This window comes from Anopheles ziemanni, chromosome 3, assembly GCF_943734765.1.
Source record: "Anopheles ziemanni chromosome 3, idAnoZiCoDA_A2_x.2, whole genome shotgun sequence".
Classification (NCBI taxonomy): domain Eukaryota; kingdom Metazoa; phylum Arthropoda; class Insecta; order Diptera; family Culicidae; genus Anopheles; species Anopheles ziemanni.
Window position 1 is genome coordinate 84,706,473 of NC_080706.1, and position 27,464 is coordinate 84,733,936.

At 44.5% G+C, this 27,464-nt stretch overlaps 4 protein-coding genes across 4 annotated transcripts; 3 read left to right on the forward strand and 1 right to left on the reverse strand.

Moving 5' to 3' along the window:
- Positions 1-268: 268 nt before the first annotated feature.
- On the forward strand, positions 269-1,723 carry LOC131289975 (alkaline phosphatase 4-like). Its single transcript, XM_058319343.1, has 3 exons — positions 269-518; positions 588-1,443; positions 1,519-1,723. The coding sequence occupies exons 1-3, from the start codon at positions 269-271 to the stop codon at positions 1,721-1,723; spliced, it is 1,311 nt and encodes a 436-aa protein (XP_058175326.1).
- A 1,074-nt stretch (positions 1,724-2,797) lies between these two features.
- On the forward strand, positions 2,798-4,577 carry LOC131289976 (TLC domain-containing protein 3A). Its single transcript, XM_058319344.1, has 5 exons — positions 2,798-3,285; positions 3,368-3,839; positions 3,909-4,139; positions 4,230-4,328; positions 4,405-4,577. The coding sequence occupies exons 1-5, from the start codon at positions 3,017-3,019 to the stop codon at positions 4,531-4,533; spliced, it is 1,200 nt and encodes a 399-aa protein (XP_058175327.1). The 5' UTR covers positions 2,798-3,016; the 3' UTR covers positions 4,534-4,577.
- A 2,300-nt stretch (positions 4,578-6,877) lies between these two features.
- LOC131289101 (protein strawberry notch-like) lies at positions 6,878-21,368 on the forward strand. The gene is given in 12 exon segments (XM_058318302.1): positions 6,878-6,889; positions 8,469-8,592; positions 11,377-11,598; positions 15,197-15,415; positions 15,418-15,579; positions 15,660-16,045; positions 16,153-16,559; positions 17,219-17,372; positions 17,452-19,360; positions 19,446-19,584; positions 20,409-20,772; positions 20,858-21,368. Coding segments are annotated over 12 exon segments (4,344 nt in total). The 3' UTR covers positions 21,104-21,368.
- A 793-nt stretch (positions 21,369-22,161) lies between these two features.
- On the reverse strand, positions 22,162-23,649 carry LOC131287800 (protein GUCD1). Its single transcript, XM_058316884.1, has 6 exons — positions 23,456-23,649; positions 23,169-23,343; positions 22,976-23,099; positions 22,714-22,901; positions 22,536-22,642; positions 22,162-22,459 (listed from the first exon to the last, which is right to left on the reverse strand). Exons 1-6 carry the CDS (start codon positions 23,460-23,462, stop codon positions 22,365-22,367), a joined length of 696 nt encoding a protein of 231 aa, XP_058172867.1. The 5' UTR covers positions 23,463-23,649; the 3' UTR covers positions 22,162-22,364.
- Between the last annotated feature and the right edge of the window lie 3,815 nt (positions 23,650-27,464).

A 27,464-nucleotide genomic window follows, 5' to 3' on the forward strand; every position in this document is an offset into this window, starting at 1 on the left:
TTATCTCCATCTTTACAGCTTTATCCCACCCTTGCCGTGATAGGCATCGTTCCATCCCACAGCAAACAAGTGATCGTAACGTGGTATCGTAAAATGCTCATGTTTCTCCAGCATCAGCGCGCACTTCAGTATCTCATCAGTACACAGTACGATACGGTCGAAGTGCGTATCAATTATTAGAAGCAGTTGCGCGCTTTCATTAGTCGTTTCCTCTACCAATCGATCTTTCTCGTGCGCTATAAAGACCCGTAGGACTTTTGACGACAGGATGCAGCGGGAAGAATTTCATCTGGATACGGGCGTAAACCACCCTGAAGGCTCTGAAAATGATCGCCAAAAACTTACCAGCGGCTTTCCCCGATGCAAAATTAATTCCATCCTGAGTAAACTGTGCATTGGACTGCTTATAGTGGTTGTGTTGGCGATCATTTTTATTTGCGTCGCGTTCGTAATATCGTACGAGAATGAGGAACAACTTGTCGCCACTATTGAACTGCATACGGTTGATTTGCCCCCAGGTTTGTTGTGTTGCACACATTTGGGGCAGAGGTTGTCCGCGGGTTTTACTTTTCCTCTACTTCTTTCAGAGCAATCGGTATGGTTTGAAACGAACCTCGCGGAGCTACGTAATGCGTTTCGCGTGCCGAAAAACAATCGGCGAGCGAAGAACGTGGCCCTGTTCGTTGCCCTGGGCATGGCAGAATCGTCTGGCGCTCAGCAAACCCCGATCTGGGAATCTTTTCCTCATCTGGCTTTGCTGCGTGCGTCACAAGATCGTTGGGCTAAGTTTAACCCAACGGCCTTGTTTTGCGGCATTGAAACTCGTCCCAACACGATTGGATTGGACGCGGGGGTGGAACCAGCGGACGAATGCATAAACGTTGAGCATAATTATCAAACGCACGAAGTAGCATCAATTGTGCAGTGGGCGCAGGTGGTCGGACGTCGGACGGCGCTGGTTACCAACGGGGAAATAGTAATGCCCTTTCCGGCCGCGCTTTACGCACACACGCCGAACGAAAGCTGGACGTTTACGTCTCCCGAGCCCACACACTGCCCAAGCGTCCAAACGCAGCTACTCCGGAGTGATACGGGAAAGCAGCTGAACGTCATCGCAGGATCCTTTGATTGTACGACACCATCATGTAAGGACAATTTTGTTGCTGCCTGGGAAGGGCAAAAAATGCAAGATGATTTATCCTACCGGGTATCGGCGGACATGAATGATCTTCTGAACTCCGGGGATGACAGTGAATATGTGCTTGGCTTATACAATCAGTTAGAACTGAAGAAACCAGGCGCATTCCAAAATCTAACTCTCGGTGCATTACATTCCGTGCATACATCAGAAGGTTTTCTGCTCGTTGCAATTGCGGACTCAATGAAAGAGATCTCTCTGCAGGAGCTGGACGCCACCGTGCGGTCAACAATGTGGAAACTGAGGTATTGAACGCGATCAAACGCGTGGTATGCAATGGTTTTGAATAAATTGGTTGACAATTTTTATTCACATTTTAGCGATACCCTCGAAGATAGCCTGATAATAGTGCTCCGATCTAGCAATCGTGAAGGATTTGCAGCCGTACATGCCACGGGACCGATGTCCCATTTGTTGCATCGTGTGCACAACCAAACGTATTTGGCTCATTTTATATCCTACGCTGCCAGAACTGGCCGTTTTCGAGATTCGGATCTAGCCAACTTTGTCCTTCAAATATTCTAATCATATGAATGTGAAACTTTTATTAAAGGTGCATACTTTGCCGAAGCAATAAATACGTGAGGTGGTTTTTCTGAATCTCAGTATACATTGTTTTGTAACGTTGTTTTTCATATTCTTCTGTTATGCTTTATTTCTTGTCTTCAATCAAAAGAAGATATATCAATTGAAAAAGAGGATAGAAAATTAAAAAGACCTAAATGCAACTAGCCGATTGCTTGTTGTTTCACCTTTTTTTAACGATAAATGTATGAAAAAAGTTACTTAGCAAAGACAAACGTTACAGTCCACTCCTCTAATCTCTAAACCGACGGCAAAAAGTGCCTCACACCAATACCTTCATACAATTTCAGCCATTTTTGACAGCTGGCCAGATTATGAAATTACTTCGCAGCGCAATACGTCAGACGCCTCCTTCATTCACTACAAAATACACCTGTGGAAGGTAGTGCCGCAGTTCGATTGTATGTAGCTGTACGTATCCTTTCGTTACTCGATGGTAGGTTAAAAAAGTGAACGTTTCCGGTGGCAGCACGATTTCGGTGGATTTTGTCCTCCCGACGCCTTACAGGTGCGGTAAAGGCGCACGTGCACGTGCCGTCCGCGCTATCGGTTGTTTGTGTTAGCCTCTAAATAGCAGGCTTTATTATCAGGCCCATCCTCTTCCCTTTGTGTTGCTCTTACTTAAAGCCGCGAGATAAGAGTTTTCATCGCTCGCGGATGTAACAACTCGGACATCAAAACAACACCCCAGCCTTACCTTTGGAGAGGGCATGATTATTATGTAAGCGCCACGACCCCCGGGACCACTGCCCGTACGCGGATCTAGGACAGTAGTAGACGGCGAAGCAGACACAACGGGCGTTGAAACGCTAATCGAAAGTTGATTCATCCGTTTATTTTCCTTACGTTTTCCTAATACGTAACCCGCAACCGTCCCAGTCGAGCACGGTGCGTGGATGACGGTGTGGTTTACCTTTTCTTTTGCTTTGTCATGTCATATTTGGCACCGTAATTGACTCCTGTTGACCTCCACCTAAGACAGTTTGTATTTCTTTTTTTCTCATTTAGCGTACTTCAACGCCGATCGTTACAAAAGCAGACTAATGATGATAATGCAAAAGTTATAAGTCCTCCAGTTAGTTGTGGTGCTCCAGCAACTCGTGAATGTGACTTTACTTTTGGTCAAGAAGCTACGCTTGAAAATAGTCAAAAATAATCCTTTCCGTATCCCGCACATTCGGAGATACTCAGATACAAGTGAAAAGAAAACGAAGAACAATCGTACGCATCACCATGGCGGAAAAGGTAAACACACAGGGCTGTGTGTTCTCGCTGCTTTACTCGGTCGGTTCGTTTGCGCTGGCCTGTGCCAGTCTGTCCACGTTGAACCCAAGTGATCGGATAACGGTGCAGAAGGGCGCACTGCTTATCAGCTTAGGATTCGTGTACTTCGTGGCGCTTACCGAGTTTCTCAACAAGCTCCTGTTGAAGACCTCCATCGGACACAACTTTGTCAAGCGTTACCGATTGCGCGTGTCGGACGTTTTGGATATCACGAACAAGTAAGTAGCAAAATGTGAAATTACACTTAGATCACATCGTACGATCTTGACACACTGTTACTTTTTCATTCTTCTTTCGCAGGCTTGTCTCGGCCGTTCAGGCTGCCTTTTCCTGCATTGCCGGCCTTTTTGTGTGCCGATGGTCGTGCCCAAGAAATTTCCTACATGCTTCACATTTTCTCTCGGAATCGTACGCCTGGTTCGCTGCGTCGTACTTTTTCTACGACCTTTGGTCCATGTACAAAATCTACGCTGCTGAAGCTGCAATAAAAATCAAAGCGAAGCTCGGTCTTCAGGCAGATCGAGCCGGAGATAACAACAATGTCGGCAACAATGGTTTGGCTAATAGTGGCGTGGCAAAGCCTGGCGAAAGTGCGACACACGGTCTGCAGTTTGAAGTCTTTGACGACATCCCGAGCATGGAGCAGGGCACACTATCCTTCGTTGGCCAGAGTAAAATGGGCATACCCAGCTTTGCCAAGTACCTGGCGTCGCATCCTTTGATGGTGTTCCATCACCTGTTTATTGGCTCGTATGGGTTGATCGTAATTTCGGTAGGCTTTAATGTGTAAAAAAACACACCGTGTGCGGTTGCTCACCTGCTTCGATTTGTTCTTTTGCAGTACCTTCGGGGCGGCCTCGGAGACTGTGTTTTCAGTTTCATGTTCATGATGGAACTGTCCACGCCGTTCGTTTCGTTCCGGAGCATCCTCAGCGTAATGGGACTGAAGCAGTCGAAAATGTACGTCATCAATGGCCTGCTAATGCTGGTAACGTTCTTCTGGTGTCGTGTCTTCCTCATGCCTTACGTGTGCTACTACTACAGCCAGGTGGTGAACAAACCATTTTTCGAGGTAACCTGATGCGTTCCGTGTTGATAAGATAAACAATGCTCAGTGCCTGTTTCCCGCATAATTTCTATCACCACCTCCGATTTCTTACAGGCCGTTTGGAATTTGCCATGGGGATGCAAGGTCAGCATTTTGGCACTCTTTTTACCCCAGCTGTACTGGTTCCGATTGATGGTACGAGGTGCAATGAAGGTAGTTATTTTCCCCGAGTCTTTATCATTAGCACCGGAGTTTATTTAAAACACTTATTTGTTTTCCTATGTTTTAGGTTTTCTTTCCATCGAAAAACAATCGCCGACGCACAAACGCTTCTTCCTGCGCAAATGATGTGTCTGCCAATGGGGGAACAATCAAACCATCACAATCCAAAGATAGTGAAATACGCTCCCTAATGTAAAATTTACTTCTAGAGGACAACTAGACGAAATCCCCGGGGCGATAAGTGCGAGTGCGAGACTTGACGTTTGTGCTTTGTGTGCTGGAAAAAAGCGGGCATTCATACCTTAGTAACTTTATGGCATAAGTGTTATTTTGTGTGTAAATTCAATGTTCACAACCACACGTTGTCTTGCAACGTCACAGCGGACAAAATGTGCGTACAGTAAACGAAACGAAACTGTGGGAGGTACGAACGGATAGGCACGGATATGGCATGAAGGCGGAAATGTTCCAGCATTCGATTTTCACTTCCATGTTTACAAAGAGTAGAAGCAGCTAAACATTTTTTCGCTTTTCATTTAGTTTACTAGTCATAGTTTTTTGCTACTGGATGTGCAGCTTAAAATCACGGAAACCAAGTAGTGCAGGGACTGGAACACAGATCTTCCAAGTTATTCTTGCCTTTTTCGAGCTAATCGTTTTGTTTGGAGGTATACAATATTACACGCCGTTGTTCTGTCGTTAAGTTAAGTTAAATCGTGTACTAGACTATCACCAGAAAACCAAAACCTAGAGATTTACCAACGGAGCCCACACTTACACTTACTTTTTACACACTGTTGTTACGAAGGATAACTAGCTGACCCGAGGCAACAAACACAAGATTACTTATACAGCGAACGAATCCAACGTTAGATGATAGACTTTTTTTGTGCATTTTTTCTACAGAACAACGCACAACGTTTTCGTGCGTTTTGGCTATGAAGATATATACACCTATATTAATTCTGCGGTACGTTTGTGGTGTTCATTGTTGCAAGGCGGGAACAGGAATTAACGTGTGTGTGTGTATGTTGGAGATGGAGACGTGTTAGAAGTGGAAACAAACGGTCGGTCGAGAAATGGTTATCGGACGGACGATCCAAAACAAAAATATATATAAAACTATTCTATGGAGCTTTCATATTAGTGTGATGTTTACCGATTATTAGAGAATGTGATAGACCTGTAAGAACTCTGTAGCACATTTGGAGAGGTTTTTTAAGCAACCGCGTCAAAGCTGGAAGGTTAAAACATGTATTGCAAAAAGGAAATGCCTGATAGATATTGAAGACAAAGTAAATAGTTCAGTGTAGCGGTTAATTCAGACGCTAGAGGACGCCGATGCTAGTAAAATTGAGAAACCCATTTGGAACTCTGGGGGAAACGTTTATCCAGTAATGTGTACTGAAATTTAGAAATCAGAAAAATAATTGATAGATGTTCCAACATTCGTGTAGACTGGTAGTTGTTGTGGGGAACATAAAAATGGGATTGAACGAAATCGTGGGTGGCACCTTGCTATAATGTCTTCGTTGTGAAAATGTACACTAGCAGGTAACAACTTGCACGAGCGAGACGAAATCGTTGGACGAAACCATTGGTTAGGAGTTTGTGCACTGAGTACGTTATTGTATTGCAGTTAAATGTGGCATCTAAACTGATCGGGTAATACGAAATATCTGAACCATAATGAAATGTGGTGTTTGTGTACCAATTTACATGGAAATAAAATATGTATTGGATTTTGTAGCCTTCCTATCCTTTGTTATTCTAAATGATGGTCTCGAATTTGATTTGTATTAGCGATAAGTCAACACGTGATTGACTGCTAGATGTTTCTGCAAAATGCTTGTTCTAAGTAGGTGTGCTTAGAAGACACTTGGTATTGCATTGTATTCCAGGTTGAGAAAAAAGTAGTAGGCAATTCTGTTGAATTATACTTGTTGTTTCCAATATATTTGTTAGAGATAGTAATTTTTAATAATTAAAACATGAATATTATTGATCCAGTTATCCTGTACAAGTAGCATTAGTGGAGCTTTCAACCGAATGTATAAACGCATCGCTGTCAGACTTCAGTTCACGAACAACAAAGCGCACACACATGCTTTCCGTACGATGCACACATCCAGTTTAGATTCAGTCAGCAAGAGAAGACGATTGGCAGTGGATGTTTCGGTCGTTGAGTTCTCCGTTTGACAAACTCCGAAAGGCAACAGTCATTCTCTCTAGTCGCGCAGTTGGAACTGTGTGGTGCGAATCGTGTGTGTACAGTATTATTGTTGTGTAGTGTCCGGGGCAGGCAGTGAAAAAGTTTCCCAGTGCAGCGGAAAAGTCTACTGCTGGTCTCTCAGACAAAGCAGCAGCGGCATTTTCGGTGAAGTTTGCCTCGCAGTGCAGTTTGTTGTGCAGTGAAAATAGTGTCCGTGAGGGAAATAGCACGCTAGACGCGTCTTACGTCAACGCAGCTTTTAGCTGGTCGGTGCCGGGTTGCACAGGAGGCGACCGTGTGAGACAAGAAGCACAAGCGGGGAAACGACATGAATCGGATGGTAATTTTTTGTTTTGATTTTTACGTTCTTCCCGGACCATTCTTTCTCTCGTTTGGAAACGTCTTCGCGACTGTCATCGCTTCCGTTTGCGTGCGACCGGCAATCGATCTACGGGAGAAGCTATCTCAAACTCAGCGAATTGCATTTTTCTTCCCACAAACACGTCGTCCAAAGGGTGACGATGTGATAACTATCACCAGATGACTCCACTCTGTTGCTCTTCCTCTTCTCGTTGCAAACGATTTTCTTCACAGGCATAACATAACCACAAAAATAGTATGTAGTTCTGTGCATGTATTTGAGCGTTTTGACTAAATGTCACATTTGACAGCACCACCAATTGGGGTTGGAACTGAGGTACCCTTGCGAAAGGGTACCGAGCCTTGGAATATGGCTAGTGAACCGGAAAGTTTCGCCAGGCGGATGTCCTTGATGCTATTACGCCGCACATTTGGCGGATCCTTGGAGTGCGACCCTTCCCTTGGGTGTGGCTGTCCCTTCTATTGATCCGCTGTTCACTGTAATGTAATATTCAGCCTCATCCTTCGTCGCGCGGTCCAGCTGCGACCGGAAGTGAACGATGGGGGGTTTTGCCAGAGTCTTCCCTGTCGTGGCCGAAACAGGAATTCTCCGTTCGCCCAAATGGGAGTGTTAGGTGCCAATCGAAAGTAGAATCATTGCAATTTGATACATAATGTGTACGCAATAAGCTTGTCGGCGCATTACGGAAATGCAACCTTGCTGCAAGTATTCTTCGCGCGGTACACATATGCATAAATTAGTTTCCGCCCTTACGACTTAGCGCAGCTAACTATACCATAACCCATTGAAAGATGCTTTTTTGATTGACTTTCTTTCCCAAGTCGGTAATCTTATGTTACCGGTACAAGAATTTCGCCGATGCTGGTTGACGGATGGTACAATCATACCATACTTTTTTCTTGCCTTTTCATTCCTTTTCGGTCACCATCGCAACGCTAGAACGGCCGACTTTTCGATTTCGTTGCTCTGCGCAACGTGTTTCTAAACACGTGGAAGTGATAATAAACAAGTCCGGCAGTATTGCTGCAAGAAGGAAAAATGCCATGTGGTTCGGACGCTGCTTTATAAACATATATTATTTTCTTTCCTCCAATATCGGGCGAATTTGTCATCGAAGGTTTTCTTCGTGCTTGTTGTGTAGAAGTCATTCGCCTTTCGGTGTCGAACCACTTTATTAATTGTATTGTAATTGTATTTTTTATGCCTAGATGTAAAGTATGTTGTTATATCTTAAGCTTATTTTTTATATTTATTATTATTATTATTATTATTATTACACATAATGTTATTCCTTCCGTTCGAGCAATACTTCCTAACGTAAATATATGAATGTTACAAAAAATTGTAGAGTAACTACTTGTTGTTTTAAAATATAATTTTTGATAACAATAAAGATTTTAAATTGCGTTGTATAGTTTTGGCAAATAGAACGGTTACAGCTAAATAAATTTGACGATTTTATGATTGTACATTTTACTGCAGCCTTTACAAAAGGTGGTAATATAATATATTTTGTTTGCTTCGTTTGTTGTTGCAGGCTTTGAAAAATTCGTCCTACGGAATGGAAGAAGATGAGGACGACGAGGAGGAGGATGATGAAAAGGGCGGCGATTCGACCGACTTCGACGATGACGAAGATCCGGATGAAATAGAAGTACCAGGTAAATGCACATAGAAAAGGATGATCGTCGTTGATTCCCGGTTGATCCATCGTTGGTCATTTCGCGGGTTCCTTCAGCCCATTCGGTCCGAGATTGCGGATAATAAGTCATTTAATTCCGTGTGTAAATAATCTTCGATGGATGTGTTGGTTCGTTCGCTCGTGATGATACGGACCTCGGAGGGGACTTTTGGATGGGTGCGTACACCAGGGATAACGGGCGTGTTTTGCTGCTATAGATGGATAGATAGATAAATGCCGATGGTGACGAGGAATGCAACCCGAGAATCGCTAATGGCAGCTAATGCTTGAGCTGTCGTTTCTTATCGTATCGCGAGGCTCAGCGCCTCGAACAGTTTGGTCAATTCTTGGATTTGAAAACATAGAGCCATGCCATAGAGAGCAAATGGTGGTAAATGGATGTCCTTTGCACTTCCGTCACAGTATGTGTTGTTTCGCCACAAGTAGTATTTACCCACAATCGAAGTATTCAAAGCGCTTCCATGAACCATTGCGAAGTTAGCCGCACTTATGTACATATGATTATGCTACTCTTGAATCGATTCAATTTTCTTTCCCGTTGCAATTTTAGGTTGAGAGGCAATCGTGAGGTGTGGGGAAGAAGAATGAAGAGCTAGATAGCACGAAATGTATTGTCCCGTTCCGGCGACGTGGTTCCAACGGTGCTGGCCGAAATCATTCGCATTACGCGGTGAATCCTGCTGCGAAAGGATTCTCACGAACAACAAACCCACTCTCAGCCGCTCAAAACGCCTCTCGAGGGTGGCTTCTCGCGTACGGTGGCGCGTGTACCGCGACCAGCGGCATAATGAGAAAGAGGGTGGAAATTTAGATATATTTCCCGTCATGCTACAACAATATTTCAACATTTTTATAACGATAACGTTTTTTGTAACCATATAATTTGTTTAATAATTTTCTAAACAATAATCCAACCGATTTGGGTCCGCAACAGCCGAGCGTTAGGTCCGGATAGAAAATCGGCCCATGAGCGCTGAGGCACACGACCTTAACGGCGTGGGTTCGAATCTCAACTGTGCTCGGACCCTCCCCTGTACGACAAGATTTGTGTAGGTAGTGCAAGGGAAAATGATTGGTTTTATCATTGCTGTTAGCTACACAGATACTCTCGTTTCTATTATTCTTATCGTCACTGCCATGGTAGAAAAATAACAATTGTATTTAGTAATCTATTTCAGTTTCATACATTTTGGCAATTGTTGTTTTGTAATTTGTCAGTTCCTTTAAATGATGAACCCCGTTTGCTGGTTGTTAGTGCTAAGCAAAAAAAATAAACAAATTCCTTCTTAATATATCTTAATAAAGAAAAAACACACCATTTAACTGACAGGTTTACAGAAATTAGAACAGTAAAAAGGCAGAAAAAGTATTTCCTTGAAAGGCTTCATCCTGTCTGTTGCAGTATTTAAATTAATTCTTATCAATCACCAAACGGTCGAACCACAGATCCCCACTGTGAGGGAGTATTCATCATCTAAACCCCCGAATCAAACTGAATGCGCCTTCGTCCCCTCGCAGCAGGCCACCACCACCACATCTTTCGGTTTTCCGATGGCTGTTTTCAGGTCGGCAAATATTCCATTTCCACCGAGTATCCTCTCCACGCTCGTGTTTGTGTGCGTAGGTCTTCCACCTCGCCTATCACCTCACGCGTATAGCGTTTCTTGCCGCAGGCCAGACCCATTTTCCCGGCCTTAATGTGCTCCTCTCGGTTAGTCGGTATTTAGCTCCGTTTCCCTCCGGGGAAAAAGGGCTCGCGAGATTCGCGAAGGAAAGTGAAGCCATCGCACAATGTGGATGAAGGGAAGGGGGTGGTGGTAAGAAAGTTTTCTTCTCCACCTCACGCGTCCTTTCTAAAAAGGAAAGGGTTATGAATGTTGGCACAGCGGGAAAAGGGATGGACCTCTCTGTAGTGGTTGGGTGAATAGGAAGGCATATCAGAGAGTTTAGAAAACGTTTCTGCCACCACGGTGCGTCCTGAGGAACATGTTTCTCGAATCATTTGGCGTCTGATGACCCCCACCCAGTTCACCTCATCTACGCCAGCGAGCCAGCTGTCCTTTCGGTTCGCGAAGATCTCGCCTTCACCACGCTCACACGGTACCGGTTTTCTTATCTACCGCGCCGCATATCATCATATCGCGGATCGCCGCGGTTGTTGGTGTGCTGCTGGACGCCGAAGACGCCGAGTGCGCTCTCTTCGCCGCGGCAAACACTACTCGGCTAACCGATGGCACCTTCTACCACCCTCCAGCCCTAGCCGAGTCCTCCTACTCGTCACCTTCCGAACTGTTCTGCAATTGAAACTGGCACCGAATTGATCCTAGGAGAAGGTGTGTAGGTTGTTTGTGCGTTTCGTCAGTTGAATTATTAGCTTGCATGTGTCAAGACGCGAAATCCTTGCTCTGGTCGCTCTGGGTCCTGGTGCTCGTCGGTCGGACTCGCGTTTGTCGGACGCTTCGGTGAAATTATTGATTATTGCTCTGTAAAGTTTAGAAAGCTATACAGCTAGCGTCGCATACCACTTGGCCGATATCAGTTTTGTGGCGGAGGTGGACTGAAAGGTTCAGAACATTCTTAGAAGGTACAGCATTATCGAAATAATTTGGTTTCTGTTACAATTTGAATTTTGTTTGATAAGTTCGTTGAATTTTCCCTCCTTTTACCGGTGGTCTCCTTTCGACAAATAAAGATACTAACTAATTCATATCTTTTTTTCCAATCCTTTTTTCTCTACGACCAGGAGGAGGCAAAGATTTGGCAACGGTGGCCACACTCACGAAGAAATTCAAATCGGAAGGATCAACGGCGGACACAGGGGCCAATTTTGGGACAAACTCCTCATCCAGCGTACAGTTCCCGGGCAACCACGGCATGGCGACGGCGGGCATCAAAAACGAGCAGCTCGGCAATACCTCCACGAAGGTGGTAGCCGCCGGTCTGCCGAGGGGAACTGGTGGTAGTGGTGAGTAGTGTAATCGTTCACACAGAGTATTTAGTATATCCGGCGTTTGAAGAGAAACTGTTCCTCTTTTGGGCAACGGAGGTGGTCGTACTGCGGGTGATGGGCTTTAAAAAAAGGGTGGTTGAAGTAGGTTCGCATTCAATCAACCGAACAAGAAGCGGGAAATTTTTCAATTCCCGCCAAAAAATGTACTCGATCTGTCGGTTGAAGTTGTTTAAAGAGGAATTTTGCACAAAGTTGTACAATATCGTTTATTTGATTTTTAGAATAGTGAAAATTTAACACATTTTTGCAAACTCTGTTTTATCTTTTCGATTGCCGTGTCCTAACAATTCTGTTTTACTTCTAAACTGAAAATATTCGATCTGGACTTGTTCAATGATGCATAGTCTCCGACTTTTTTTTTACTATTTATCTCGATGAAATTAATTTATTAAAAATTTGAACTTTAAATTGTTAACACGTGATAATCTTCTCGAACAAGCGAATTCTACATATTTCATTGTTACATACAAGTTTAAGTTTATGTTTTATGTTTAGAACTAATTCAACATTTGGTTTCGACTTAGCAAACCCAGTTTTCCTGAGTCTGGTGAGAAGAATCTTCCAACCTGAGAAGAAACGAAACAACCGGTTCATTTGATTAAAATGTTTTAGTAGTCATTTAGAAAGAAGCTCCGAGTAAATTTGCAAGAACAACCCATTTTAAGAAAAATATTAAAACATATTGATATGCTACAGTAAATTTAAATCAAGAAATGAAACACCCACCTTTACATACATCTTTTCAAGCAACCGTCCTTACAAAAGGCTCAGAAATTGGCTGCCGCTAAAAGACGTCGTCTTAGACATCGTCTTAAAAGCGTCGGCCATCTACTTAATGCTTCGGACAGATTCGTTCAACAATGCTCGCGTTATGTTGCAAGCTCTGGCGATCGTTTTAGTAGGTTGGATTGAACTATTTATCCACCTAATTTTAACTGAAATGGGGCTACGTGCCCGTTCACAGTATTATTAAGCAAAGCCTGGACTATTCGTTGAGAATCTTATTTTTATTAGACACTTTGTGTTGTTATTTGTTTATCATCATTGAACTAATTATTAGGTTGGTTTGTGTACAGTTGGACAATCATTATTTGCAATGCTTTGTGCAACATCCCTCCTGTCGGCCTTCGGTTGGTTGATGCATTTCCCGTAAGTCCTCCGTTTTGCTAACACACATTCCTCTCGTTTTTCTCTTCTCATCCTCTCATGGTGGCTCCGTGTCCCGGTTCGGTCTCGCGGAAAATTCCTTCCGCGCACATTTGACAAACTCCTTCTCGCGCTCATCCTTTGCCTGCACCCGGTGTTGCTTGCACCATCTCTTCCGGTCGAGCTTTGAATTCACCTTCGTACATTCACGTTGCTGACTCGTCGGGGGTCTTCTTCTTGTGTGGTCGCGTGTACATAAATCTTATCTTCATCATTCGTGGGTGATGTGTTGTCGCCCGGGCATTGCGCGAACATTGTTTGTGCTTCTTGCGCTTCCATTCCACTGCCCCGTCCTTCGGCGGCATCTATTTTCATGTGCGTGTGCATCGATTGCCCGTCGAGCTACTACCTTATTTACTTCCGAATCCCGCGTACATACACGCAACCGGATCGGCCACCGAAATCACACGCACAAAACCTCCTAATCAATGCAACTTCTTCGCTCGCATCCTCCTCCTCCTCGAATGCGTTGCGTTTGGGGTTTTGGTTGGCATCTTCCTGCGGGTCTGCCAATTCTGTCTTGATTGGTTGCGCGCGGCACACGAAGAAGGCGACGATGGCTGCTCGTCTTCGTCTTCCTCCAACATCGCCGGCGGCGGTCAGCGTCGCCGAGGTGGTGGCGGTATAAATGGCGGTAGTAGTGGCAGCGGTTTCAACATGAGCGGACCAAGCGGTAGCACCTCCTCGTCCTCCGGCTTGGTCAAGCCGACCTCGGCGAGCGGATCGATACTACCTCCAGGAGCGACAAGCATTCTCGGTGGCCTGGGCAGCTACTACCCACCGAGCCTGGCCACTCTGCTGGCGCAGAGTAAGTTACTTGCTGCACGCCCACGCACGCACGCGCATCCGCCGAAGCGCGCAGCATTCCTTTCGCGGATCCAGCCTGCCAAATGGTTCTGTTTGATACTTTACTGTCTTCCTTTCTGTCTTGGTTTACCGATGGATTATTTCGTTTTCCTATCCGCCTTTTTATTTTTATGATACGAAGTATGCTTATCCATCTAAAACACACAATGTGCCAGAAAATGGCTTCTATTTGATTTGCTCCTTGCGTTTTTGTAATGTACTCACATTTTTCTTCCACCTTATAGAAATCTTCCGTTCGTTACATTTTTGCATATTGTTTATGCTGCATGATGAACCAATTGTTCTCTTTTGTTGTGGTTTAACCCCAGTTCGGGTTCAGCCAAACAACTGTTAGTTGTTTCTAGCCAATTGCCAACCGTCACTAAACATTTGCGACGTCCAGGTGAAGTGTCCAACATCAGGTGGTTTTATACTGTTCCGCTTCTTCTGTCAAGCTGAATGGATCACAGCGCGCTTGTTTTTCTAAAACGGGCAAAACTGGTAAAACATCCGAGAAAAATATGTTTTGCATGTTATTTCAGTAGTAGTTCAGAGTACAAGAATTGTTTTAAGTTGAAAATACCACCTTGGACTTCGCTAATATTTTGTTACGGTTGTATCCCGACGGTTTGTGATATTCTTCTTTTGAGAAAATCTTCATGTTTCAACAATTAATTTTCGTTTTCAACTTAAAATAAAAGATTTACGACATGATTAGCAATAATGTACCACCCAGCAAATTAGGCTGAGGTATAATTTAATAAGCCTATCACGAGATGCAGTTCAGGTTTCTAGCTAGATTTAGGCAAATTATACTTCACATGAATGCACTCACGAAGACGGAATGGGAGGAACGGGTAGGAGGCATGTCTGTCCAGCGAATCCAGCGATGTGTCCATCCAAGAGGATGGAGCTCGCTAATTAAATTGCATTGATGTGTTTCTGTCATGTCCCGGGTGGCAAACCCCGGAATGGACGTTATAAATTAACCAGTCTGCGATTCCTTCCTGCCTTGTTTAATGCGCTTTTGCAATGCGGAAATACACATATGAGAGCTTCTGAAGTTCTGCATGCATGCGTGCATACTGCATCACTAATCGATGTGTATATAATGGCATCGTGTGGAACATGCTTGGTTCCTATTCCGTTTCAGCTAATATGTTTGTACATTGCTGCAAAAGCGATGGTTAATTTGAAATAGAATGCAACCAAATTCTACAGATTTGATAAGGACCAAGCAATGCAGCAAAACGTTCATAGACTTTGTAATAATTTGTTTTATTTTACCGTTTGTTATGGCGCTTTGATAAATGCTTAAAGTAGAAGTTGCCCTTTTTTATGCCATTTTTACGTTACTTTGGGATTATTTCCACGCATGTAATTCTTATCTTGTTGTACGTATTTTATCGCTGCTGTTTGTAGAAACAATTTACTTTATTTTTTTCGTTTAATTCCGTTTAACTTTACCGTTTAACTGTTCCCACCCTTTTTCGTTGCACAGTGGAAATGGCCGGCATTGGCGGTTTCGGTGGCAACTCGTCGGTTGGACCGGGCTCTGCACTTGGCTCCTCCGACAACATGAGCCAGCTGATGATGTCCAACAACAAGCAGTGGCTGCAGAATCTGCAGGCCATGCTGGTGGCCAACCCGCACTACCTGACCAGCGGAATTCCGACCAAATTGATCTCACAGATGTGGATGGCGGATGCCAGCAAGGTACGCTACCGTTCCCTAGGTGACTATTGGTCGTTATGCGCCTTTCCATTTGTGGTGACATTATGCTTTGTTTTAATGTTCAGGTAAACCAAATGCCCGAAGAAGAGGAAGCGGATGAGGAAGAGATGGGTGTGGCGGAAACCTATGCAGAGTATTGGCCAGCGAAATGTAAGCACAATATTGTAGAGATTTCACAAAAACCGGAAGAGATTCGTAAGTGATTTATCTTCCATTTTTTGTTGTTGCAGTGAAAATTGGCAAAAAACATCCTGATCCGGTTGTAGAAACGGCCTCCCTGTCTTCCGTGGAACCGTGCGATGTATACTATCAAGTTTCCATCCCGCCGGAAACCATCAATGGCGGGCTGTTGAGTGCACTGCAACTCGAGTCGATAACGTACGCCAGCCAGGCCCACGCGCATCTGCTACCGGATGGTACGCGAGCCGGGTTCCTAATAGGCGACGGTGCCGGTGTCGGCAAGGGGCGTACCATCGCCGGCATCATATTCGAGAACTATCTGAAGGGGCGCAAAAAGTCGATCTGGATCTCGGTGTCAAACGACCTGCGGTACGACGCGGAGCGCGATTTGCGCGACATCGGCGCCAGTCGAATCGACGTTATGCCGTTGAATAAGGTAACGAAGCGGCGGTGTTTGTCGCTATGGTCAAACTTGATCCGGTGTTAAAAAAACTATACACAACATATTAAATCCTCATCTGTGTTTGTGGGTTTTCGTTACAGTTAAAATATGCTAAAATCAACTCCACCGTCAACAACAACGTCAAAAAGGGCGTTATCTTTGGCACGTACTCGGCCCTGATCGGGGAATCGCAGAGCACGGCCGGAAAGTACAAGACTCGGCTAAAGCAGCTGCTGCAGTGGTGCGGAGAAGACTACGACGGCGTGATTGTATTCGACGAGTGTCACAAGGCGAAGAATTTGTGCCCGGTCGGTTCGAGCAAGCCGACCAAGACGGGGTTGACGGCTCTAGAGCTACAGAACAAGTTGCCAAAGGCGCGCGTCGTGTACGCGTCTGCCACCGGCGCCTCGGAGCCCCGCAACATGGCGTATATGGTGCGACTGGGTATATGGGGCCAGGGAACGCCATTCCCCACGTTTAACGATTTTATTCAGGCTGTTGAGAAGCGGTAAGTACCTGAGCAATTTTTTTTGTTCAATTCTCTACGAATTCTGACTGATATGCATATTGTTTCTGTTAAAGTCAGTAATATTATGAAAATATGGCAGTCTTAAAGTATATATCATGCTATTTGCTGTTTTTTTCGAGGTTTTCTAGTAGATGCTGCCCAACGGTTAACCATGCCATTTATAAGGAGGTTCTGAGAAACAAACTATAAAGTTAAAGTTTGCACTTTTTAAATAATATAACGTCCTAAAGTTAGTACATTCAACGTAAATTTTTTATGAAAGCGAATAGAATATCAACATGAAATTTTTGTCTAACCAAAACATTTCTGTTTAGAAGAGTAATGTTATATCCGGTTAACGAATCTTTCAAATTTTGTAAAAATTTATTTATCCCGATATTTTGTTACAGCAATGGTTTTTACACTAATAAATTATTAACGAGTGCTTTACAGTTAAGTTCTTGAAATAATTAGAAAATATAAGGAAAAACAAAATATAAATAAACATTTACCCAACTGTGTTATAAAGAAAGATCTAATTATCTTATTACACTGTACTTCTCTTATCTAAACTTGAGCAGGATTTGAATTCAAAGCCCTGAACTAGTCCTAAATACCTGCAATGTATTAATCCGTTTTATTTTTTTTCTGTCCCAAAGCGGTGTTGGTGCAATGGAGATCGTTGCAATGGATATGAAACTGCGAGGAATGTACATTGCGCGGCAGCTCAGTTTTCATGGAGTGACGTTTAAAATCGAAGAGGTACCACTGACGAAGGAGTTCAAGCAGGTCTACGACGAGTCAGTCGAGTTGGTAAGTATAGTCGTCTTTGAGAAGTTCGGCAGGAGCCTGCTAAATGTTAATGAGACACTCTTCTTTTGTGTATTTGTAGTGGGTAGAAGCGATGCAAAAGTTCACGGAAGCTGCGGAACTGATCGATGCCGAGAGCCGAATGAAGAAAACAATGTGGGGACAGTTTTGGTCGGCCCACCAGCGGTTCTTCAAGTACCTTTGCATCGCGTCGAAGGTGAACCACGCAGTCAAGGTGGCCCGGGAAGCCATCAAGTACGGCAAGTGTGTGGTTATCGGTCTGCAGTCGACCGGTGAAGCGAGGACGCTCGAGCAACTGGAACGCGACGATGGAGAGCTTTCGGATTTCGTATCGACCGCTAAGGGCGTGCTGCAATCGTTGGTGGAGAAACATTTTCCAGCACCCGATCGGAACCGCATCAACCGGGTGCTTGGACTGGACGGTGGTGGTGGACGGACGCAGCTTGATAGCCTCTTGCAGGACATTTCTTCCGCACGCGGTGGAGCCAATAAGGGTGCTTCGACGTCTGCCGGCATTGGCCTGGTGGATTCGAAACGCAAACGAGCTGGTGCATCCAACACCAAAGGTGTGCCCAAGACGAAGCGTTCCCGTAACAACGATTCATCGGACGATGATGATGGATCGGCTTCTACTTCGTCGTCGGCGTCCGAAAAATCGCGACGCAATTCACACGAGTCCGATTTCCGACCATCCGACGACAGCGACCAGGAGGAAAGTTACCACGACGATTATGACAGTGCGGGGAGCCAGAGCGATGGCTACAATCCGTTCGCTGGCGACAGCGACGGCGACGATCCATGGGTGATGAAAAATCAAAAATCTGTCCCAACCACTTCCTCCGGAAAGACGAAACTGAAGGCTAGTAAGCAACAAGCGCCGTCCTCTGCACCTTCCGTCATGGCAACACCAACGTCCGTAGTTGGAGGGCGCAAAAAGCCCGTTACAACGCAGGACAAAATACAGGCGCACTTGACGAAGAAACAGATGGACACGAAACCGCTGACCATCCAGTCGAGCAACGGGTTCTCCATTCAGTTGGCCGGTGGACCACCGCCGAAGGACGCAATCGAACGTGCGTGTCAGATGAAGGACGAACTGTTGGCTAAAATTGAACGGCTCGGTGACCGGTTGCCGGCCAATACGCTTGATCAGTTGATCGACGAGCTGGGAGGTCCGGAAAACGTGGCGGAGATGACGGGCCGCAAGGGCCGTGTGGTGCAGAACGACGATGGTTCGATACAGTACGAATCGCGCTCGGAGCAGGACGTGCCGCTGGAGACGCTCAACATTACCGAAAAGAAGCGCTTTATGGATGGCGAGAAGGACGTGGCGATCATCTCGGAGGCGGCTTCGAGCGGTATTTCGCTGCAGAGCGACCGGAGGGTGCGAAACCAGCGCCGGCGTGTCCACATCACGCTCGAGCTTCCCTGGTCGGCCGACCGGGCGATCCAGCAGTTCGGACGAACGCACCGATCGAATCAGGTGAACGCACCCGAGTACATGTTCCTCATCTCTGACCTGGCGGGGGAACGGAGGTTCGCGTCAACCGTGGCCAAGCGGCTGGAGTCGCTCGGTGCCCTGACGCACGGCGATCGGCGTGCCACGGAAACGCGCGATTTGTCGCAGTTCAACATAGACAACAAGTACGGTCGGACGGCGCTGGAGGCTGTGATGAAGACGATCATGGGCTACGAGTCCCCGATGGTTCCACCTCCCGCCGACTATCGTGGCGACTTTTTCAAGGATGTGGCCGGGGCGCTGGTTGGTGTCGGGCTGATCGTAAACAGTGAGCAGATGCCGGGTGTGCTGAGCCTAGACAAGGACTACAACAACATATCGAAGTTCCTGAACCGAATATTGGGTATGCCGGTTGAGCTGCAGAATCGGCTTTTCAAGTACTTTACCGACACACTCGAGGCCACCATCGAGCAAGAAAAGAAGCGCGGTCGCTTCGACTTGGGTATCGTAGGTAAGTGGTTTGCCAACATGCAAGTTGCATATACTGTTTTGGGTTTACCAAACATTCGCCTCGGTTCTTTATTAAATTTCCCCAGATCTTGGTGCGGCAGGAGAAAATGTGACGCGTATTAAAATCATTCGATTCTCGCGAAAACACTCAACGGGCATTGCACCAACGGAACTACACGTGGTGAAGGTCGAACGTGGCATGATCTGGCAAGAGGCTATCGACAAGTAAGTTTGACCTACAGAAATCATGTACCGGGTGCGGGACGAATTTTTACAGGAAATTTAAACAAATTATTGCCCATGTTTTTGCATCAATATTCAGATAAATTTGACAGCACTTAAAACTTTATTGTAATAATAACCAGGAAATAATAGTCGCATCGATCGCACCATCATTTTATTTTACACCGGATATTGAAACATAAAGGGTAAACGAATCAACATTTGCCAAGGTTTTTTTTTTATATAAAGAGAAGAACCTTAAAAGCTCATTAGCGGTACAGTTACTCCAATCAGGGTATTATAGTAGAAAGTTTTCGTATTATATTTCTATGAAAATCAAAATAAACCGGTTTTCAATCTTGTAATTTGCGGATGTGATGAAGTTTAAAAATAGTATATCGATTTTAGAGTTTATTAGAGGAGAGAAGGTTATCGATTTGGCACCGAGGGATAACGATGCCCTAATGAGTTGACCAGTGCGCTGATCTGCTTTAGCATTTTTTTCGAAATTGAAGGATACACCCAATTTGTTTAGCCTTGCCCTATGCTATCGATTCAAAAAAAACCCTGTAAAATGGTTTTCCAAGATATTTACCGACTCAATAAAATCCTTTACACTTTGCTCTGGCGCGGAATAAAACGACGGTGATTGCTCGCTTAGTGCAATATCGTTGCGAACAGTAATCCTTGGTTATTTTGTTCTTTCCAGTGCTTTCAAATTTATTTCAATATTTTGTTGAGGAACGCTTTATTTAAATATACTAAAAAAAATTGATCACGTGCGCTGCATAAAAGCAAGGATTTATTTTGTTGTCTTTTTCTCACAGATGGGCCGAGTTAGGAGGTGAAAAGGAAGGTTTCTACATCTCCCAGCATCCTCGCAACGGCAAGTACAACGTGATACTGGCGGTCGAGATCGAGAATCCGGCCAAAAAGAAGTCATTTGTAGGCGCGGGCTTGCTAAAGAAGGAGAACACCAAGGAGAGCATCCTGTTCCAAGTATACCACCCGAACACGGGCCTACAGTTCAAGCACGAATCGTTGGCCGATCTGGAGAAAAAGTACCGGAAGGTGGTGAGCACCGAGGCGGAAGCCCACTGGAGCCAGCTATACGACGCTTCGGTTAACACCTGCTCGCACAGTTACTGGAAGGGTCACTGCCGGAACGTGTCGATGGGTCAGGAATGCGAGGTTAGTATATTTGACGCATTCAATTCAACCACAACACAACAACATTCATCCATTGATTTGTATCTCTTGCACTTGGACTTTGCAGATTGGACTGCGACAGCGTACTTACAGCGTACTCTCTGGATCGGTACTCGCAGTCTGGGCGAGGGTGGAGAACAGTCTGGCTTCCCGCATTGGCAGTCAGTCGCGCATGCAGGTGATCCGGCTCAAGACGAAAGAGGGTGCCAAAATCGTTGGCACACTTATTCCAAAGAACTGCGTCGAACAGCTGGTGAAGGATCTTGCCAGCGACTCGGAGAAGGTGGACGAGGTGGTCTTCGACGATCACTGAATCGAATTCCTATCCTTCAATGCCCCCCTCTCCCTCCATTAGTCTCCGTCATGTCCTCTTCGGAAGTAGTGAGTGCCCAGCACGTAACAATGGTGAAGTATGATGTATGCGCTTGGTATTGTTTTTATTCTTTACGTTTAACCAACCGTGGAGAATGGAAAAGCTCGAATTATTTAGACTAACTGCTTATTGATTCCCCTAGCCGGGTGTGGATTTTCTGCTTGAAAATCTCACTCAGGCTGCATGCGTTTCTAGTTTTCCATCCGTTATAGAAGTGTTTTCGTAAATCGATGCTTGCTTTGAGGTTTGAACCCACAGCACTTAAATGGGCCGTTAACCTGCCCGGCATAGCCGCTGGGATTTTGTAAAATCCGTTTGTGCAGTATACATTGACGATACTTCATTTGGATGGGTTTCTTGATTGTGCTGAAGAGAGTTTCATTTATTTATTTGAAGCTATGAAGTAAGCAAATAAAAAATGTTATTTTCGCGCTGCAATTAATACTCACTAGAAAAACTTCAATCTTGCTATGCAAATGCACACTTGACGCTATCGAAGCCGTTTTTTCTTTAGCGTTTGGTTTTCACCGGGGGAGCACATTACTTCCAAAAGAAAAAAAAACATACATTTGTAAAGAATGTACAAATTACTTTAGTTCACGCTGCAGTGGTAGGCTTTAGGTTTAGGAGGAGTTGTAAGGAAACTAAAAAAAGATGCGATGGAGTGCTCCAGAGAGACACCGCTGGAAAAAAAGAGGCATCGAGGGGTCGTGAAAGAACGAGAACACCCGCAAATGGTAGATTAGTTTCGATGCGATATACTACTGCGCTCTACGCCGCCGTATATTATGCGTTACGCTTTGTTTAGTTAAGTGTTTCAGTGAGACTAGCAATACCTCCCGCCTCTTGGGATGAAATAGCCAATAAAAGGATTTGACGAAGAAATTCAATAAATCCGTTCAAACCATGTGTGGAGTTCGTCCTCTTGTTTCTCTTGTTCCGAAATTTCCGGTGTCATCATAGCCTGTTTATAGAAAGGAGAAAATAGGGGCACGAGATTGTAACGAAAAGGCTCTAAGGAGCCCTCAAAAAAGTTGTATAGTGTTTATTGGAGAAAAATAATACGAAAAGAGGCATATGCATGTCAATATTATGGCGCAGACTAGAAATGATATCTATTTCTTCATGTTAACTGCTCACGCGCCGTAGTCTTCGTTCTGTTTCGCGTTTTTTAAATGCAACAGAATTCGGAAAGAAGTGGTCATGAGGGTTTGTCATACAGCAGAATAATGTCCTCGTCCGTGCCGTTTGCCTTTCGGGCCCTGTCAAGCGCTTGGTACGAAATGTAGCAAACTTCTGCAAACGAGCATGGGGAAATAAAAGTGTGCTTAGCATCTATCGGTATCATTTCCTTTGCGCAGTTAATACTTACTATCTTTGCAGGCAGGATTGCGGTACATGAACTTTTGCAAGCGTTTGTTGTACCCACAGAGAACGATGTAGTGTCCCATGTAGCTGGGTGTAATGCTTAGGCAGGAACTAAAAATATGGTAAAAGACGAGTTAAGTTTTTACTATCGGTTGATATGACCCGCTTGAAGTTGTTCCTACCGTATCTCGCAAGACAGTTTGTTTAATTTGCACAGGTCACAGTACAGCAGTGAGGCACTCGTAAGCAGAATAATGTTCCCGTACGTCCCGAGGTGGTCTATTAGGAACCGATAAGTAACAGAGCACTGCTTCACGTCCACACCATTCTGATCGGCGTACCGGAATTTGTTGTTCACCCGTAGCATATCCTGTTATTGAGACGAGCAATATTAATTCCTTAAATTATTCTCTTAAAATTGAGAGAAATCGGTGAAATCTTAACCAAGGTATAGGATTTGTAGTAGTCGTTGACTCGATGCGACGGATTGGCACCGAGCGTTGTGGTAAGATATTTGTGTGGTACATTGAAGTCCTTGAGTATGTAGCACAAATCGATTGTCCACGTGCTGCGGAACAAACAAACGAATAGTAATTAAACATTGCGGGAGATGTGACCAAGTCGACGCATGGCTAACCTTTTCCCGAACTGGCCTTCGTCACAGATTTGCTGGAACTGCGAAAGGAACGTCTGTCGCTGGCGGCGATCCAGTACCATCAGAATGCAGGCTAACCCACAATCCCAGTCCCAGCGTTGGGTAAAATGTACGAGCGGATGCTCGAGAATATCCGGCACGTAACTTCCGTGAACGTCTGTAAATGAAGTGGTAACATATTGAAGCAAAATCAGAACTATTTTGTTCGGCCTTGAACTGGAAACGGTGGGTGTGGAGATAGCTGGTGCTTGCTATTGCATACCACTTACCTTCCATATTAGTGGCAACCAAATGTTTGTGGAGCTTCGATTCCGTTATCTTTCCGTCAGCAGTAATGCTTCCCGCGCTGGTTGGGCCCACGATAAAGACTGACTTTGGGTTGAGCCATGGTGTTCGATAAGCGGCGATGTTTGATATGATATCAAAATCGAACAGTACCGATTCTCCTTAGCTCGAAGGCGAACATTTCACATTCGATGATCATTGCAGCAAAACAATAACAATGACTTGTCAACAAAACCAAAGTTATTGCATTGCATACCAGGTATGTTTTCACGAAATTTTGTTTGTGTGCAAGTGTGTTGAAAGATTCGTTAAAATTTTGAATTGTCGGTTATTATTGTGACTTGACCATTTCAAAGATTTCACAAAACGGAAAAGTCTACGTTTCAGTTTATCTATTGACTATCTTTTGGCATGTTTGGTTTTTGTGGCACCTCTTTATTAAAAGGTCTCTATCTTATTTAAGCAAAAAAAAAAACTTTAAATACAGTAAACAACCCAACGAGAAATTTTGGCGTCATTTTGATGTAAAAGAATTATCTTGAGACCTGATCGCTCTTCTTTTCAGAAGTGTTTTACACCTTCTTTTGCAGCAGATTTCCTATGCAATTTTGGATGTAAAACACTTCTGAAAAGAAGGGTAAAACAATTCTCTTGATACTTGCGGGACACCGCAAAAGAGAACTGTTTTGACAACGTGACTGTGCAACGTGTTTATAACACCTATTTCTGGCTATACGCGTAAAAAACGTATACCCATTCGTAGTAGATTATATGAGCTGGGTTCAGGATATCTTTTCTTTCCCATAATAATTATTTTCATACAGGAAAATATTTTTGATTGTTTTATTATTTTGATACAACGATAATATTATATATATATATATATCGTCCGGTTCGGTAGGCAATCAGGGGAAATGTTCAGAAATCGTCCGACGCCTCCTCTGGTTCGTGCTGGCAAACAGCGACCACGGATCGTAGCAGGCTCCTTCGATGTACGATGTGCAGCACCACTCCGTCATGGCCAGTGAAAACACGTAGAACGCATTGATGATTATTTCAAGCCGCTTCTTCCTCCTTGTCGAGACCCTGAAATGTGTGAAAAGCACGGACAAATCATCATCAGTAAGAACTCTCTGCTGTGGGTTCTTACACACGTACTTACTGTCTGATGCGAGTTAACACGGCCCCGGTTAACCACCCCGAGTCGGTCAATCCAAGCGCTGCTATCGAACACTGGCCACCGATACTATGTTACAACCGGTAACAACCGATGATCGCCGCGAAGTCCGTTGGCCACCGACCAACTATTTACACTGCGTTGCAGTTTCTATACCTGTCGATGATGGTCATCGTCCCTTCCTGTTTTCGAATGCTTGCTAGTTGGCCAGACTTGCACAGTAAACAGTAAACAGTAAACAAACAAAGGTTTGACAGCCAGTACCTCTTTCCACTGCGGTGCCTCCCAAAACAAATTATTGGTAGGTTATGAGGTGTCCATGCCTACCAAAAATACACTCGGCAAGGTTCTTTTAGGTAGGCATGGATACCATTGGTAGGCAAGTGCAGCAGGGTTCTCCTTGGGAAGTCGGCGCTGAAAAGCAAATAGCTTAAACCACCTTTAAAAAATAGTTTAATAGTTTACACGCCTTCCAGACTGCACCGTCGCGTAACGCGACGTCGCCTGACAGGCGCTGAACTCCGAGCAAAAAAAATCTAGCGCGATTCGCGCGACATCGCGCAAGGTTTTTTTTATATGGAGTTCAGCTCCTGATGACAAATAAAACCACAAATTGACCAGTACGCTTTAATGGTGTAAATATTTCGTTGATTTAAGTTTGCTCCTGAATGAATATTTTGAGTAAAATTTGACATTTTTGAAATATTTCTTCCATATTTCTTCGGTGTTCATAGAATTTGGTGCAGCTTTCAATTAAACTTTACTATACACGCCTACTTCATCGCGTCTCAACGATTACATAAAATATCTCTTATCTCATAGTGATCACCTTGTTTATCACAATTCATTTCGCGATTGCGTTGGCATTTATGATTTCGCTAATTTATCGGCTATTATGAAACTCCTCCCAGTACCAGCGTGTCGCCATCGTTGCATTTTATATTCAACGAAACTCCCTTCCTTATGTTCTGGTTCCCTGGGGAGTCTATTTGTCTTTATTTCTTTTCCCTTTCTTCGCCCAACTGCCAGACAGACACCGTACAAACCGTTTCCGTTTCACATGCATCACCTCGCAGCCGTTGACACCGGAATCTGAGGGAAAATGGATGAAAACTGAAACACTGATGATCTAGGGAGCGGGACAAAATCCGGTGGAAAACTTTTTGACCACCGGTCTGGGATCGATGGGAAGCCGAAGGCGACGGCATTGCAAAGCGAATAAAAATAAATTGATTCCGTTGTTTTCCGATTTTTTACGCCGTGTGAAGCAATTATTTTATTGGTTTTAGTTTGTCGGTCGTGGTCTTGGTCGTTGGCCACGCGTGTGGAAAGCGCTCGCTTTTCCGCTCGACAGTCCGGGCGGGTGGCGCCACCGACGATGGTTACGATGGCTGATTCAATTTCCTGTCGATAGCAAATCGGAAGCCGTCGTGACGTTCCTCTGCCGCATCCAAGATGCCGTCCGTGGCTGTGTTCCGCTGCGGTGGCGCTTGCCGATACACGAATCCTGGACGGTACGAACCGCCAAACCCGGCAAATGTCGTTCGGCGGTTCGATCGAAAGTCTCTCGGTAGGACAACTTTTGCCATCCTCGCGCCGACCAGGTCCAAAGGAATTGATTTTGCTACACTGTTTGTTTGTTCTGTTCTCTCTGTCAATATTATCCTCAACCACAACTATACTACACACACACACACATACACACTCACCCACTGGTCGTTGGGGACGAGCCGTCCTCAACAGTGGACAGTTGATGCTGACTTGGAACCGGATGGAAGCTCATTGGCGGCGAAAGAGGATGACGTGGTGTTGCAATTTTCCAAGTCCTTTCAAGCGTTTCCCTCACCCGTACCCCTGGCCGCCTTCCACCCCAACCAACCAGGGGGCTTTTTTGTGGTGTGAAAACAAAATCAATTTAAACATATACCAGCTCGCTTCGTTCGTAATAAAAACAATATCTTTATCTCGACCCGTGTGCAGTTACATCGGAGAATTTATCTATTTTTGATAGACAATTCCTGTGGATCCGGTTTCTACTCGGACCTCTCCGTCGCATTTCTCCACCGGGCGTAAGGTGTGTTTGAAAGGTGGGTCTTTTTTCCGGTTTGCCGAACCACTCTGTAATCAATTGGGAGATTTAAGCAGATAAACGGAAATAGGTAAATATCGATCGGTGTAATAAATTTGATCGAAAATTTAATAAACGATTTGAAAAATGATTCGGGTAGCGAAGTGTAGTTTTCGGAGGTAGAAACGGAAGGTAGACAATTGTTTTTTTTGTTGAATGTTTATATGATAACTGATTAAAAATGAACATGATAAAACATTATCTCTTTTTTTCGTTAGTTATCTTAAATCTAATTATTCTCTATTTTGATATTCGATTTCGGATGAATGCAACAGGTGAAAATTATGCATTGGAAGCAGTTGAACAGTTCACAACAGTTGAAAGTGTTTTAACATAAATTCATAACTATGAAATTCGTTTTTACGTGTACATATTATTTAACCCATGCATAGCTTCGGTTGTGTACCAAAACTAACAGTTTGTTCTTAATTTATAGATACGAATAAAACGTTGTTTTTCCATCATTGGCAAGCAGTTTATATGCTATTATTACACTATCTCATTGCGGTAAACCACGCAATGAACTAAGTACTGCCGACACAAACGTTGCTGTAAATATTAATCTAGTTTTACCATAAACTGAAAATTGAATGTTTTAATTGCAAAGCATCATCCAGTCTGTAATCGAACGGTCATTTTAATTGTGAGTCACACTCGCCAGTATCGCAATGACGGTCGGATCAACTCA

Bases quoted from the DNA above. Each gene is read 5' to 3' on its own strand.
- LOC131289976 (XM_058319344.1), top strand. From the start codon at position 3,017: ATGGCGGAAAAGGTAAACACACAGGGCTGTGTGTTCTCGCTGCTTTAC. The intron at 4,140-4,229 runs GTAACCTGATGC...GATTTCTTACAG, and splicing joins TGAACAAACCATTTTTCGAG to GCCGTTTGGAATTTGCCATG. The intron at 4,329-4,404 runs GTAGTTATTTTC...CCTATGTTTTAG, and splicing joins TGGTACGAGGTGCAATGAAG to GTTTTCTTTCCATCGAAAAA.
- LOC131287800 (XM_058316884.1), bottom strand. The intron at 23,100-23,168 runs GTTAGCCATGCG...TTTGTTCCGCAG, and splicing joins GAAGGCCAGTTCGGGAAAAG to CACGTGGACAATCGATTTGT. The intron at 22,643-22,713 runs GTAGGAACAACT...CCATATTTTTAG, and splicing joins AAACTGTCTTGCGAGATACG to TTCCTGCCTAAGCATTACAC.
- LOC131289975 (XM_058319343.1), top strand. From the start codon at position 269: ATGCAGCGGGAAGAATTTCATCTGGATACGGGCGTAAACCACCCTGAA. The intron at 519-587 runs GTTTGTTGTGTT...TACTTCTTTCAG, and splicing joins TACGGTTGATTTGCCCCCAG to AGCAATCGGTATGGTTTGAA. The intron at 1,444-1,518 runs GTATTGAACGCG...TTCACATTTTAG, and splicing joins TCAACAATGTGGAAACTGAG to CGATACCCTCGAAGATAGCC.